General features: G+C 48.6%; 1 protein-coding gene across 2 annotated transcripts; it reads left to right on the top strand.

Annotated features, from left to right (window-relative positions):
• Positions 1-90: 90 nt before the first annotated feature.
• Positions 91-14,918, top strand: C6H2orf42 (chromosome 6 C2orf42 homolog). Of its 2 annotated transcripts, none has more exons than XM_035120115.2 (9): positions 91-1,547; positions 6,421-7,255; positions 7,532-7,642; positions 8,384-8,485; positions 9,666-9,770; positions 10,884-10,991; positions 12,135-12,235; positions 12,969-13,131; positions 13,318-14,918. In XM_035120115.2, exons 2-9 carry the CDS (start codon positions 6,433-6,435, stop codon positions 13,524-13,526), a joined length of 1,722 nt encoding a protein of 573 aa, XP_034976006.1. In that variant the 5' UTR covers positions 91-1,547; positions 6,421-6,432; the 3' UTR covers positions 13,527-14,918. The 2 variants fall into 2 exon arrangements, with proteins under 2 accessions (XP_034976006.1, XP_034976008.1); XM_035120117.2 differs by lacking the exon at positions 91-1,547 and adding an exon at positions 1,560-2,073.
• The last annotated feature ends 891 nt before the right edge of the window (positions 14,919-15,809 follow it).

The raw sequence follows: 15,809 nt of genomic DNA on the forward strand, positions 1-15,809 counted from the left end.
GGGAGAAAAATGGAACTAGAAAAGGTCTCTTGAGTTGCCAAGTCTAAATTACCTGCCAGCCTTTTTCTCTTGTGTGATGAGACTCTGAAAGAGGCCTTAGCAAGAGCAACCAGTGTCTTGGGTAGCCATTCTAATCAAATGAAGGGCCGTTGAGACCTTATTTCACCACCTCTCTTATGTGTGTTAAGAAATAAAGAGTGGGCTTTTGGCACTTGCCTACACTTCTTCCTTAGCATCTCTCACCAGGCATAGAGGTGAATGTCCAAAGCCATGATTCCTTTGGTTTTTGATTGCAGCATCTTTACTTCACACTGGACAGGTTGTGTTTTTTCAGCTCTACAGCAAAAACAAACAAACAAACAAAGAACAACCTCCCTCTGAGTGAACTCTTCAGTGACAAAATAAAAAAATTCATTCCAGTAGCACCTTAGAGACCAACTAAGTTTGTCATTGGTATGAGCTTTCATGTGCATGCACACTTCTTCAGTGACATTGCTTTGTTTGCTGACCATCATGTGCAAATGTAATATGGCCATATTTTTCAGAGAGGTGACTCATCATCAATCACTTCATAAAAATGGGGAGTTGTGGCATATTATGAAATAGAAGCATCTCTAACCAATCACAAGCTCATTCATTCTCTGGAGCCTTTCCTAAGGGGTATTTCTGCTGTGCAGCGTCCTGGAAATTTCAGAACCTAGACCAGGCATCCCCAAACTTTGGCACTCCAGATGTTTTGGACTACAATCCCAATCTTCCCCCACCACTGGTCCTGTTAGCTAGGGATAATGGGAGTTGTAGGCCAAAACATCTGGAGGGCCGAAGTTTGGGGATGCCTGACCTAGACCCAAAGAAGGCTACATCCCGAATAGAAGCCTTCACTGCCTCCAGCAACCCATGCAGCTATTGCTCATTTCCACTCAATAAATTGCACCCTTGAGGCTTTGCAGCTGCCGCCAAACTTCACTTTATGGGGAGTGGTATTGCCACTTTGGTAAGTAGGTTTCTCAACCTTGTTGGACATCCTGCCTCGGTGCTCATCGCCCAGCCTCAAAGGGAGAAAGCGGAGAGCCGTCCTTTAAAGGCGTGCAAGGGCTCACCTCAGCGAGGGAATCGCAAGGGGGCTTCCAAGCCGTGGTTCAAATGCATTTTTAACGCGAAAAAGCGAAGTAAACTAGGCGAGACCGTTGCAGAGCCCACGCCGCCCAAAAAGCCAGGTAGGTGCAGTTTGGTCCTATGCCTGTAAGGAATGAAGTGCAGCCCTGACGCATCCGCCTCGTATTCCCCCCCCCCAATCATTTTCCCTAGAGCCCCCGGACCCTTTCACATAAGAAGGAGCACCGCACGCGGCTTCCGAGATCCTAGGAGGCAGCAGGACTACGTTTCCCGTCGTGCTTCGCGAGCCGGCGGGGCCTCTGCTGCGCCAATGGGAGCCGCTGTTACAGACGGGATCCGCGAACCGTTTGTAAGGAGCCATAGTGGAGGCCGCTCGCCGACTTCCTCCGCCGGCCGCCCGGCTGGGGTCCAAGGCTGAGGAGGCCGCTAAGGTAAAAGGCGACGCGACGGGGGCCTCAGCTCACGGCGGGAAGGGGAAGGGTCCTGCTCGCCGCCCGCTGCGGAGGGAGCGGCAGGAAATGACGTTGGGCGGGATGGAGGGAGACTCTCTGGCCTAGGCCTCACCTCTCCCGCCCTGCCCGCGGTTGCCATGCGAACGAGGAGGGGGCGCGGCAGCTGCCGGCTCGTGACGTCACCTCCTTACGTCGCGCTGCTGCTGCTCGTGACGCCATGCGGACGATGTCAGGCGAGGTGTCGGAGGATGGCTTCTTCTTGGGCCGGCTAAGCTGCACACGTCAAAGCGGGCAGGAGGGATGCCCCGCAGTGGGGCCACCTCTCTGCTTCTCGAAACGCATTCTGGCTTCTAAGAAGGCAGGGTGCCTCTGAACATGTGCAGGGTGCTTTCTTCTGCCTCCCTGAAGAAGCTCGCACGGGCTATGTGCCCCTGAGCGCGTAGAGCGCCTTCCTTTTGTGAAGGGAACGAATGCTTCCTCGCCTCCCTGCCCGGTCTCTGTCCAAGTGAGTGTCTTTCGCCCCTGGGGAGGCAGCAGCGGCCACACGGAAGCTGCTGCCACCGCCTGCTGGGTGGGCTGCACACGGCGGCGAGAGGTTTGCCAGGCTGAATCTGCTCTGCTGCTGCTGCCGTCAGCAGCAATGCCTACCCGTTGCTGAGAACCACAGGAGGGGAGAGGGCTGCTCTTGGGCTCGGATCCTGCTCGCCGCAGATTCCCACAGGCATCTGGCTGGCCACTGTGAGAGCAGGATGCTGAACTGGATGGGCCATTGTAACAACCATGATGATGATTTTATTGTTTGTACCCTGCTCATCTGACTGGGTTGCCCCAGCCCCTCTGGGCGGTTTCCAGCAGACTCTTCTTGTGTTCTTAAAAATGCCTGAATCCCTGCTTTCTGGTCTGCTGTGTTGTTTCAGCAGTACTGCTTGCAAAAGAACGCTGTGTGATAACTTACCGGGTGGCTAAGGAGGTGGAAACCTTTGCAAGTTTCACAACAAAATATGTGAATTGATTTGAACCTGTGCAAATAATGCATTGGAGACACTTAGGTAGTGGTTAGAGCACCATTCCGCAACCTAGTGTCTTAGAGATCTTTTGCACCACAACTTCCGTTAGCCCCAGAATCATATGGCTAAGCTTCCACTACTGGGAGTTGTAGTCCAAAACATCTGGTGGTGGCGACCAGGTTAGTACATCAGCCTGGGTGACTTTGGCGAGTTATTCTCTCTCAATGTAGCCCACCTCATAAGATTGTTCTGAGAATAAAATAGGTAAGAGGAGAACTGTGTGTGCTGCTCTATGGCGCCTGGAGGAAGAGTGGACAAAAGATTAAAAAATAAACTGCCACTCTCCTAGCTCTGAACTCTCTCATTTTAATGATCACTTGGCTGGCAGGCGACCAGACAACTTGATGCACAGTTCATGAACTGGGAGGACTTCTTGGAACCATGGAAAGGGGGTGGGGTGGGGGAGGAAGAATGAATATTTATGAGTTCTGGCAGATACTGGGGCAGGGCTGAGCAATCCTAAATGGGGTTGAGGGGACTGAGACAACAAATCTACAGCCACACTCTAAGCCCTTCTACTGGCTCATATCAAGTAGGGTGAGCATTTTGCAGTTTTTCTTTTATCAATAAATTATTACTGTTTTTCTCAGATTTCTTTACATCAACAGATACAGTTTATATTTGTACATTACGTGGCTCTTAACACGCTTTGACTTCCCTCCTCCCTTAAGTAGGTACCGTAGTTCACTTTACTCGCGCATTTTATAGTTTTCCATTGATAAATGCTAACTCAATACCAAAGATTATGCCTGTATTAAAACAACATTGTAGGATCTAGTTTATACCCGCCAGAGCCTTTAAATTCCTTTGCATAGTCCAAAAATTTACTCCACTCTTCTCTGAATTTCGTGTCCTCCTGGTCTCGAATTCTGCATGTCAAATTTGCCAGCTCTAGATATTCCAACATCTTCACTCGCCATTCTGCAGTTGTAGGTAATTCCATCGCTTTCCGTCTCTGGGCTATTAATACTCTTGCTGCCACTGTGGCGTACATGAACAGTCTTTGGTCTGCTTTTTAAATTTCATTTCCCACCAGCCCTAACAAAAAGGCCTTGGGTTTTTTTTGGGAGCGTGTACTTAAATAGTTTTTTTAACTCATTATAGACTAGTTCCCAAAAACGTTTGACTTTGTCACATGACCACATGTGGTAAAAATCACCATCTGATACCTATTATTATTATTGCATTTCCAGCACGCTTTGTCCTTCTTTCTATACATTCTCGCCAATTTTACCGGTGTCATATACCAGCGGTATATCATTTTCATTACGTTCTCTTTTAGGACTGTGCATGCTGTGAATTTAAGGTTTTCCTTCCAAAATTTAGTCCACTCTTCAAACTCAATATTGTCCCCTAGATCTATTGCCCATTTTATCATACATTCCTTTACTGTCTCATGCATTTTGCAGTTTTTCAATGCGGTAGCTCAAGATTGGTGTGGCTTGGGGATCGAGAATCAGGGACTTTCGATCCAGCCCTCTGTGCTGACTAGGATCTGGGAGATTCCCACTCTCTCAGGAAGCTCACTTGGCATGACCTTGGGCCAGTCATTGCCTGCCTGTCAGTCTACCCTACCTCTCAGGGTTGTTGTGGGGATTAACGAGGAGAGGGAAAACCATATACGCCACCTTGAGCTCCTTAGAAAGAAAGGTGAGATATGAAGAAAATAATTAAATGATTGCCTCCCACTTGAATTCACCTTTTTGTACTAATTATTGAAGTTTTGTTTATTTTCATAATTTTGCATTTGTTTATAGTTTATACTACATGTATGTATAGTTTATACTATATGTAGGCTGGAAACTGTGATGCATCTGGGTTGTGGGGGGTGATGCTTCTTGGCTGTCCATTGGACCTTGACCTAGGCAGAATCTGATCAGTCCTTTCCTCCTCAACTGTTGAAGAGAGAGAGAGAGAGAGAGAAGTTCCCGCGTGTGACTTCCCAGGATTCCTCTGACTCAGAATCTGAGAATGCAAGGGCTAGTGGCAAGATGCACATTTCACATGCATCTTCCCCCTTTATGACCTCACTGGAACAACACAGCAGAGGTTCTGTGCCAGAAACTGCTTCATTATGACACCACTGGGCTGATGGTCCAAGTTCTTGCCAGAATCTTGAGAATGATTCATGGCATCACTAGATCCCACCACTTCTTGGTCCATCCTCAGTTTTGGGATCATGTAAAACAGGCACCTAACAGATTATACCGTATTACTTTCAACATGGATAGCTGGACATTGGACTGAACAGGCAGCACTGGTTAATGATGTTCCATTGGACTTTGGGGGAAGCAGGAGTGGGGATTGGGATGTTCAATGCTGTGCATCAGGGACAGCCAACATGGTGCCCTCCCCCCAGGTGTTGCTGGAGGAGAGCTCTTATCATTCTTGGCCTGCAGCCACACTGGATGCAGTTGTTGGGAGTCAGGAGTCCAACAGCCTCCCTGGACCTAATTTATTTATTTAGGTCACTTTGTTCCTTCCTCCCATTTTAGGAGATGGGAAACTGAGGCTTTGATTTGCACAGCACAGATACCTCTCCACATAAACACATTTTTTGTTACTATTTGATAATGTGGCCCACCAAGCATGGGCGCACCCAGCATGGGGCAGGGGTGGCAGCTGCCCCCCCTAGAAGCAGGGCAGCTGGAGAGGACAGGCAGGGACGCTGCCTGCTGTGCTCCGCCTCAGCCTGCTTGGCTGAAGCGAAACGGCAGCAGCGGCAGCAAAGCTGCCTCCATTGAAAAAAACCTGGACCTGGACCTGGGCTAACTTCAGCCCACACTCCTTCAAGTCACAGCGAGCACAGCACAGAAAGTGCTGCCCCACAATGCTCCGCGGCACCTCATTTGCATACATGCCATTAAAGGAGCCATACTGCCATTAAAGGAGCGGGCGAGGCAGGAGTGCAAGCGCGGGTGGCTCCGTGTGCTGCCTTGCAAACGACCCCCTTTCCTCTGGGAGGCGTGGACGTTGACCATGCCTCAGGGGGGATCCTGGCCATGTCATTGCCAGCTAGCCAATCGGGTGGTGGGGGCGTGGCTGGTGTGCCCCCCTCTAGCTTTGATCCTGGGTACGCCCATGCCACCGAGTGGAACTGGACTGAGATGCCTAAGTTTTGGAGCAGTTCTGCTTAATCTGATCCTCCTTGCAGGAAAGGTCACCTAAGGTTAGCAACCTGGAAAATGAATGTCTGAACTGATTAGTGTTTTGAATGGAGTCTGGATGTTAATAGGGGTCCTTTGCTTCTTTAGTGGCAATGCTTCCAATGCCATATTTATCACTCCGGATTTAAAAGGGCATATAGGGAAAATGAAGACAAGATGACTCAAGCTGTGTGTGTTTCATAAGGTTGAAAAGGTCAGGTGCACCTGAGGGACAAACGAGACCTGACATCTCAGCAGCATTTTATTATTTTTGCTGAAAGCAGTGTGTTAGGTCATACTGCGGCGGAGGGGGCTAACCTGCCCCCCGACACACACACACACACACACATCCTGTAGTTGTATCTGCTGCTGAGATGTGAATATACAGGGGGCTATGATGTCTATATGGTTCTGTCTCTCCATAGCTAACAGCAGCTCTTTTGTGCTTCCTGCACAGCTGCTCAAAACTGACCCCCTTGCAGCTTCTTTTTAGCAACAACAACAACAAACAGGTGGGTCATCTCTGACATCGTGTTTGCCTCCAAAAGCCCCTACAGAGCACCTTTGCTTGAATGCACTTGGAGCAAGGCATTCCAGTTGATCAGATCTCTCATTTCTTTGTGCCTTCCTTTTGTCCAGGCTGCCTGAAGGATGGAACCAAACCCTGCCAGGAGTAAAGTCCCAGCTTTCTTATCAGACTTGGGGAAAGCAACCCTGAGAGGCATCAGGAAATGCCCCCGGTGCGGCACTTACAACGGCACCCGCGGGCTGAGCTGCAAGAACAAGACTTGCGGCACTATCTTCCGCTACGGCACCCGGAAGCAGGCCAGTGCCGATGCGGTCAAGATCAACACTGGCTCTGATCTACAGGTCTATTCAGTGCGGCAGAGGGACAGGGGGCCAGAGTACCGGTGCTTTGTGGATCTGGGAGTTTCGGAGACCACCATCCAGACAGTAGACGGGACCATCATCACACAGCTCAGCTCTGGGCGCTGCTATGTCCCATCGTGTTTGAAGGCGGCTGCACAAGGGGTGGTGGAAAACCAGTGCCAGCACATTAAGCTGGCTGTGAACTGCCAGGCAGAGGCCACCCCGTTGCCCCTGAAAAGCTCAGTCTTGAACTCGTTGCAGGCCCCTGCTGAGACAAAGCAAACCTTATGGCAGTTGGCCACGGAGTCCACAGGGCCCCTAGTTCAGAGGATTACCAAGAATATCCTCGTGGTGAAGTGCAAAGCCAGCCAGAAGCATAGCTTGGGTTACCTCCACATCTCCTTCTCCCACAAGGCTGGCCACAAGAGCAGGGCGGAGCACCGCTTCCTCTGCTCCTGCCAGTCGCTGAAGTCCAGCAAGGCCACCTCTGCTAAGGAAGAGGCAAGCCAGAAATGCAATCACTTCTTTGCCTGCCTCTGTGCCTTTGCCAGCGACGATCTCTTGGCCCAGGAGTTTGCAGATTTCCTCAGCTATGATTCCAGCGGTGGGTAAGGTCAGAAAACATGAGTGAGGATGAAAGGATGTGGTCAGCAAACAGCTCAGGCCAAGTGCATGAAATATAGAATCCCCCTGCCATGCCTGTATGTGGGTTGTGTGGGTGTGCAGACTGGAATACCTTGGAAGGGCTGGGCCCCTGCAGCTCACCCTGGGAAGACCACTCACAGTCCCTGTAGGCAGGCTTAGAAGCAAAGGGAGCTCACTGCATTTAAGCTCACATTTTACGAGGAGGCCTTCAACCTTTTCTCTCCTGCAACTCCAGGTCTGAAGTCAACAGTAGGAGCCCAGCTTCTCTGTCAGCCTGAATCCGCTTTGAGCTCTGGAGAGGCTGCTGCCTCCAAGGCCAAAAAGAGGAAAAAAGATGAAGGAATGGGTGAGAATATTAAATTTTGGCTTGTTTGTGTTACATGTTCCACTTTGATATGGATGACTCTTACCTGCATCCATAGTGCAGAGTTTGCCTTTCGGGGATCATTATAGCTACTAGCAGCACTTGTTATAGTGCTAGAGCCTTCATTGAGTCCTGTGTGGCTTGGAGATATACTTCCACAATTAGAAAAGACCCATGGGAAGCAATTGAAATGTCCTATTCTGGGGTCGCCAATGCAATATCCTCCATACATTGTGGACTACAACTCTCATCACCCTGCCATACCTGCCAAGTTGCTGTCAGAGAAATAAGGGACCGGGCTGGAAATAGCAGACCGGAAGTAGCGCTGCCGCCATTTTGGAACTAGGCGGAGCATGCTCAGAAGTGACTTTTGATGCTGCTTTGCCCAGTTCCAAAATGGCCGCCGCGCCAGAAGTCGCACTGCAGCCATTTTGGAACTGGGCAGAGCAGCATCAAAAGTCGCTTCTGAGCATGCTCCGCCCAGTTCCAAAATGGCCACCGCGCCAGAATAAACCGGGGGAAAACAAAAAAAAATCAATTTTTTCAGCTAGGAACAGCTGGAAAAACGGGGATTTCCCGGGGGAAACGGGAGACTTTGCAGCTATGCACCCTGCCATGTCAGCTGGGACTGATGGGAGTTGTAGTACAACAGGATCTGGCAGGCACCATCTTCGCTTTCCCAATGCTACTCATTCTAAAGCTGTTTCAACTTTTACTTTTAAGGCACACAAGCAAGCAGCCCCCTCTTGTCTCAAGACGTGGCAAACACAAACCTGCGCAAAAGTGGATTGAAAAAGCCAACAGTTGCTTCACTGAAAAGGCAAGGTGAGTTTTAATTTCTGCCAGCTCAGCAAGCTGCAAGGAACGCAAAGCAGAAATGGACTGAGAGGGTTTTCCACAAAAGGCCAGTTTTGCTCAGCCTACACTCTACTTTCCAGCTGTGTTCTTTAGTTCCTTCAGCTTTTTGGTCTTCCAGCCTTATATGCATGTCTGGGTTTGGTCAGTGGCCATCTGAGAACTGTATTACACTGCCTTCCCTCTCCAAGATGAAAGAAATTAATATAAGAAATTAAGGACATGAAACCTCAGCACTGACCTTGTCTCTCTTAAGATTCTGAGCATCCTAAATTGAAAGCTGGTCATTATAAGAACTTTGTAACATTAATAGTTGAGTGCCTGTGTTTGTTTGTTTTTCTTTTCCCCTCTCCATCCCTTTTTTCCTTTTGTGTCATTCACATATTTTTAGATTGTCTCTTGGAGATTACTTGCGACTCAGTAAGATTGTCTTCCATGAACACAGTCTTAGGGGTGTGTCTGTAAATGGCTGTGGAGGCCAATTCTGGACCCGCACATCCTTCCACAGTGGGGACATAGGTTTCCGGGTGGGAGTTGATCGCGATGAGGATTTGCCAAACATACCTTCCTCTTAAGGGGACCCAGGTGGCGCTGTGGGTTAAACCACTGAGCCTAGGGCTTGCTGATCAGAAGGTCGGCGGTTCGAATCCCTGTGACGGGGTGAGCTCCCGTTGCTCGGTCCCAGCTCCTGCCAACCTAGCAGTTCGAAAGCACGTCAAAATGCAAGTAGATAAATAGGAACCGCTACAGCGGGAAGGTAAATGGCGTTTCTGTGTGCTGCTCTGGTTCGCCAGAAGTGGCTTTGTCATGCTGGCCACATGACCTGGAAGCTATACGCCGGCTCCCTCGGCCAATAATGCGAGATGAGCGCACAACCCCAGAGTCGGTCACGACTGGACCTAATGGTCAGGGGTCCCTTTACCTTTACCTTCCTCTTAGCTCGTTTCTCCCTTTGTTCCTGAATTTGTGCATCTTTATGAGGCCTTCAGTAGAGGCTGCTCTCCAATTGGAGGGGAGAGTGCTGTTGTGTTCAGGTCCTGCTTGCAGGTTTCCCAAAAGAGGCATCTGGTTGGCCACTGTGAGCCAGGAGGCTGGACTAGGTGCCCATTGGCCTGATGTTCTTGGGTTAAAAAGTTTTCCTTTTTCTTAGCTTGCAGTCAGCTGCTTGATGAATCACAAGTAACCTTGTCCTTCCAAGAGTGGCTGGCCAGTGTCACTGAACGCATCCACCAAGCCATGCATTACCAGTTTGACGGTAAGTCTCCTCTGACCTCACTTTTATCCCTTGAATTCTTGTTCATATTATAAGAGGATCATCGGATGGAATATCCTGCAGTGTCTTGTGTAAGTGGCTTTTGTCTGTGTATGGCTATTCTCCAGCAGCACTCAGATGGTACTGATATGATTAGTGTCAGGTTGCACTCGCCACTGTTAATTTCTTAGGGGGAAAGAGAGAGAGAGCATTTATGGCTAAATGGAACGGGCAGAGAAGCCCTCTTACACGCTGGGCTCAAATAAACTGGCAGCAGCGGAAACCAGATCTAGACAAGGTTGATTGACTGGAGCCAATCAAGAACCTCCTCCCTCCTCCTCCTCCTCCTCCTCCTCCCCCTCCTGTACTCCTATACTGCTTTTTGGAATCACAGGCTCAATCTATAGTGGCACTCCTGGTTCCCAGCTGGACGTAGTGCTGTTGTGAACTGCAGATCCAAAGGAGGGCTTGTTGGGAGTGGTTGGTGCAGGATGTCAAAAACATCAGAATGGCCAGTTCTAGTGCTTCATTAAAAATTGTGTACACTTACTGCAAACCAGCCTGACTGATCTCCCAGCCTTTACAGGCGCAGGGCGGACACTGCAGCAAGGAGATGACTTGTCTGTCCCCAAGCAACCATTTGTGCGTTCTTTATGCACAAAGCCAGGACTTCCCATCACTTCACCTGGGCAGTTGCAAGCAGAATGCCTTCTAACTCTAGGAGCCAGTCAATAAAATATATATGTATGTGTTTGAGCATAGAAGAGAATTGGACTAACTGATAAAAACTGCCCCATATATCAGATGTTTGGGGTGGTTGGTTGGTCTCTCTCATCTCTCTCACTCACACTAGTCTCTATCTGTTCCCTGGCTGCCTGCAAAATATTCACCCAGAGGAAATATTCACCCATAGCTGTGAAGTTTTCTCTCTCTTTCTCTCTTACACATCCAACCTCCTCTCTTTTGTGAATTATTTCAAGAGTTTTCACCTCAATAGGTTTCCCCCCCTTCCTTTTTTATGATCCAGATTGAGCCTTGGTCATTGTTGAAATGTCTAAACATTATTATGTTGTTCCTCTCAAAAGCATTTCTCCATTTGTGCATGTTTTTACCCAGGCAAGCCAGAGCCACTGGTGTTCCACATCCCCCAGGCTTTCTTTGAGGCTCTCCAGCAGAGGATTTCTGTTGGGAGCATCAAGAAGCGGATGCCAAATTCGACCACAGGTACTCAACCTTTAGAGCATCTTTTCTGTGGGAAGCCAGTTGGGATATTAGCTGCACATTGATGCTGACTTGTAATAGAAAGGCTGAATTGAGGCATAAGAAAGCTTAACATGAGCCAGCAGTGTGATGCAGCAGCAACAGAAGCTAATACTGTTCTAGGCTGCTGCAGAAGTAGATGATCAAGGGAAGCGATAGTACTGCTCTATTGTGCCTTGGTCAGACCCCACCTGGAGTCCTGTGTCCAGTTCTGGGCACCACAATCTAAGAAGGATATTGACCAGCTGGAAGTTGTGCAGAGGAAGGTGACCAAGAGGATCAGGGGCCTAGAAACCAGGCCTTGTGAGGAACAGTTGAGGAAGTTGGAGAAGGTAAGACTGAGAGGTGATAGGAGAGCCACCTTCAAATATGTGGAGGGCTGCCCCATGGAAGATGGAGCCAGGTTGTTTTTTGCTGCTCCAGAGGAGGGGACCAGAACCAATGGATTCAAATAACAAGATTCTGACTAAACCTTAGGAAGAACTTTCTAGTTGTAAGACAGTGAGACTGACTCACTAGGAAGCTGATAGACTCTCTTTCACTGGGGGTTTCTAAGCAGAGGTCAGATGGCCACCTGCCAGGGATTCTTTAGCTGTGATTCCTGCCTTGCAGGGGCTTAGACTAGATGACCCTTGAGGTGGTCAGGGATGATGGGAATTGTAGTCATCTGGAGGGACGAGGTTGAGGAAGCCTACTTTAGGTCTCCTTCCAGCTCTAAAATTCTACGAACTCTCAGGGACAGTGGGAGAAGCAGCAGCTGAAGGGGAACAGTCTCTTGTAACTGCATGCTGCAGAGGTGAACGGTCTGCATGACCTTTGTGGTCCCTTCCGACACGACAACTCTGTTTCTGTGACACCCTTGAGAACACATTTTGTCTCCTTTCTCAATACCATGTGAAAGGGATAGCCAACAGATGCCCTCCAGGTCTTGTTGGACGACATCTCCCATCACTCTCGGCCAGCGTGGCCAAAGATCAGGCATGATGGGAATTGTAGGGAGCAGCAGCTCCAGGGTGCCGTGTTGGCTCCCTCTGCCATTGGAGTTGGCCACAGGAGGAGGAATGTGGCCGCCATCACACCACCTTGACGGGCTTGTTCCTTTTCCAGCTTTTGTCCGGAAAGATGCTTTGCCCCTGGGCACCTTTTCCAAATATACGTGGCACATCACAAACATCTTGCAAGTCAAACAGATCTTTGATACCCTTGAGGTAAGACACACACACACCCCGCTCCTCTTGTCTATGGCTTTTCTCTGTTATGTGAAAAGATGGGAGGGCATTCACTGGGGGGTTGGGGAGGAAGGGCCAGCGCTAGGCATAACATTTTATTTTGCATCCTGGGATTAAAAGTTTGAGGAACTGGCCTCTGGGGGTTAGCATGAGCTTCCTAGAATAATTCTCTTATGATCTACTGCAGGCATCCCCAAACTCCCATAATCCCTAGCTAACAGGACCAGTGGTCAGGGAAGATGGGAATTGTAGTCCAAAACATCTGGAGGGCCGAAGTTTGGGGATGCCTGATCTACTGGTTGTGATGATTTTGGAAGAAGGTTAGAGAAATTCATGGAGGAGAGGACTACTGGTGGCTACTAGCCCTGATGGCTCGACTCTGCCTCCACGGTCAGAGGCAGCGATGCTTCTGAATCCCAATTGCTGGAAACTACAGGAGGGGATTTTTGTGTTCAAATCCTGCTTGCAGGCTTCCGCAGGCATCTGGTTGGCAACTGTAAGAACAGAATGTTGGACTAGATGGGCCACTGGCCTGATCCAGCAAGGCTTTTCTTAGGCTCTTACTCACCTCCCAGAACTTTGGCAACCTGGTTTCTGCAGGGTGAGGATCAGGCTCTGGGCTTACAGACGCCTCTTGCAAAGGGATGCCACTCTCATTGGCTTGTTCAGAAATCCTGTGTTTTCACCTCCCATTCTCAACTCATCTTCCCAGATGCCTCTGAAAATAACACGCAGCTTCATCCAGAACCAAGATGGCACCTACGAGCCTTTTAAGTGCCCCAAAGTTGAGGTGGAGAGCATTCCAGACACTTACGGGCGCTTGGAGAAGCAGCCAGTCCTCCGGCCTCTGGAGTTGAAAACCTTCCTGAAAGTGGGTAGGTGGTATAAACTGATCCCTGTGCACCTCAAAGGAGCCTTCTTTTCCCACCAGCTCACAGATTTGTAGAGTTGGAAGGGAGTCCAACCCTCCTCTTGGAGAAACTTGTTTTTTTTTTCACACACAATGGGGAAAGAAAAGGTCCAAAGTGCTCCTCTCCTCTTTCTGACTTCCTCCCTCCCAGGCAACACATCCCCTGATCAGAAGGAACCGACGCCTTTCATCATTGAGTGGATCCCAGATATCCTCCCCCAGTCAAAAATTGGTGAACTGAGGATTAAGTTTGAATATGGCCACTACAGAAATGGCCACACCACCGACTACCAGGAGCAGCACACTTCCCTCGAACAGACGCTGGAGCTTATGCCTCTCACCACCATCACCTTCCCTTGAACTCATCACGCGGTTCTTGCACAGCTTGGTTTGCACAACCCCCCCTGCCCTGTAGCTGGTCAGCCTTTGTGGGTATCAGTTAGCCATTTGACTGGGGAACGCGCCAGGAGCCAGAATGCTGCAGGGCTTCACTACACAAATGACCCACTTCTTCTTTTTAAGCAGCTGCACTAGAAACCTCTGCCTCTTTCCTTTCAAACAGTGTTTTCAGTCGCTTCTTGGTACCAAATTAATTCATGCACTCTCCACTTCTACTCTGAGACTCACCTGATTGCTGTTTTTTTTCCGCCATCCTATTTTGCACAGTTGACAGATTACAGGTGAGGGTGGTGCAGAATGTCCAGGCGCTAGGCTGCTTTGGCTAATTACTATCCCCTTACCGGCATATTTTGCAATATATTTCTACAATAAACTAAATTGAACCAATTCCAGTGTTTTGAGTTCAGTCTCTCAGATAAACACCAGCAAGCTTGAGCCGCTTCCCATTCACACAGTTCCTGCTTTGAGTCACCCCTAGAGTGTACTTCCAAAAAATACAAAAGCAAAACTGCGGCTGGAATTACTGGGTTGTTGGGGTCTCTATCCAGTTACTGCAAACCCCTGCAAGTGAACTGACTTTGCACAGCATGAATGCATCAGCTGGTTTGTGCATCAGGAACCAAATTCAGACTTCTTTGTGGACAAAGGATGTGTGGAGTTTGCAAACAATAGCACTGCATACTTCCGCACTGGAACAGAGAGACGTAGCAGGATCCAGGCAAAGTAGAGCACTAATGGCATGGACATGATTTAAGTACACACCGCACCGTGAGCAATCAGTGGCATTTAAAAAGGTTTCAGGACAGAATTACAACTTCCCAAGAACATCAACCCCAGCCCCGGGGAAAGTCCCCTACTCCCCGTTTCTCTAGTACAAATTGTCTTAGACCATTCAATGTTGTGAAGCAAATCAGTAGAAAAATAGATGGCACGATGGCATCAAATGTTACGAGAGGAGAGAAGAACTTGACCAGTGTTAGAAACTGAGATATGAAAGCTAGCAGCTAAATGGCACCACAAACCTGGGTTATGAGTGTAACAATGGACTGTCTAGCTGTGCTTTTTTTATAACAAGAATACAAAGCTGAAAATGAATGAACTGCAGCTAAAACATTACGTTCATTTTTCAGATGGTCTAGTCCTTCACTTGCCCACCCCCCTAATATTCTTAAGAGGGTCTCTTCTCCTGTCTTCAGAGAGTAGCTGGAAGTGGGGAGGCAGAAAAAGGTCCTCCTTCCACACTGCATTTTTTGTTTTTATTAAAGGTTTTCTTGGTTTACAAAGATACGTGCAATGTCTCTCATAACATTTTTACAAATCAGTTTCATTTGTTGAGACATTGGGAAGAAAAGGGGAAAAGAGGTAGATGGGGGGGAGGGTGGGGCCACACTGCATTTTTAATCCAAAATGTTAGGTGCAGCACTGCGCCCAGAGCTCAAACTGCTCATGCTAATGAAATTCCCTGTTGCAAAAAAAATGCCTAGAACAATGGGACTTTTGAACACTGAACTTGACCCAGGGGCTACTATTTCTGGCATCAGCAGACCTTGGTTTGTAACAGGCCATCCATCGCCCTGCTCTGTTTGGACTAGGGTCCACTGTAAGCAAAATAAAGTACTGCTTATCAACGTTAGAAGGCAGTGTTGCCCTAAACAGGAACCACAAAGGCTGCAGTTGGAGGTACATTCAACATCCCAGGCTGCCTTTTTTTTTATATAAAAGGACTGGGGAGAAGCAAAGTCTGCAATTCTCCTTCTTCATTACTTCCTCACAAAGGATTGCTTGTCCCAGCGCAGTGCAGAAAAGAGCATGGTTTCAAGCTTGCTGTTGAACAGGCACCTTGAACCCTGCCATTTACACGATTTAAATGAACATATGACCACAACCCCTTTCCCCAGCTCAGCATTGGTCCTTCTCTTGGCTGCATAAATGGTCCAAGCCCTGTTGGATGTGTGAAATACCAAGGTAACAGTTCTGCTCCTATGCCTTGCCGTTTGTGCTTGTGGCTGCAGCTTCCGCTATATGGAAGTCAGTCCTGAATGCTGATACTGTAATGCCTTTTATTTAAAATGCAACCATGGGTTATTTGTGGGGCATAGGAATTTGTTCATTTTTTTCTTCAAAATATAGTCCAGCCCCCCACAAGGTCTGAGGGACAGTGGACCGGCCCCCTGCTGGAAAAGTTTGCTGACCCCTGCTCTAAACTCTACAAATAATTCAGTATTAATTACAAATCAGAAATAA

Source organism: Zootoca vivipara, chromosome 6, assembly GCF_963506605.1.
Source record: "Zootoca vivipara chromosome 6, rZooViv1.1, whole genome shotgun sequence".
NCBI classification, from domain to species: Eukaryota; Metazoa; Chordata; class Lepidosauria; order Squamata; family Lacertidae; genus Zootoca; species Zootoca vivipara.

Excerpts from the sequence above, each read along its gene's own strand:
- C6H2orf42 (XM_035120115.2), top strand. The coding sequence starts at position 6,433 with ATGGAACCAAACCCTGCCAGGAGTAAAGTCCCAGCTTTCTTATCAGAC. Across the intron at positions 10,992-12,134 it reads GATGCCAAATTCGACCACAG|CTTTTGTCCGGAAAGATGCT; the intron begins GTACTCAACCTT and ends TTCCTTTTCCAG. Across the intron at positions 13,132-13,317 it reads GAAAACCTTCCTGAAAGTGG|GCAACACATCCCCTGATCAG; the intron begins GTAGGTGGTATA and ends CCTCCCTCCCAG.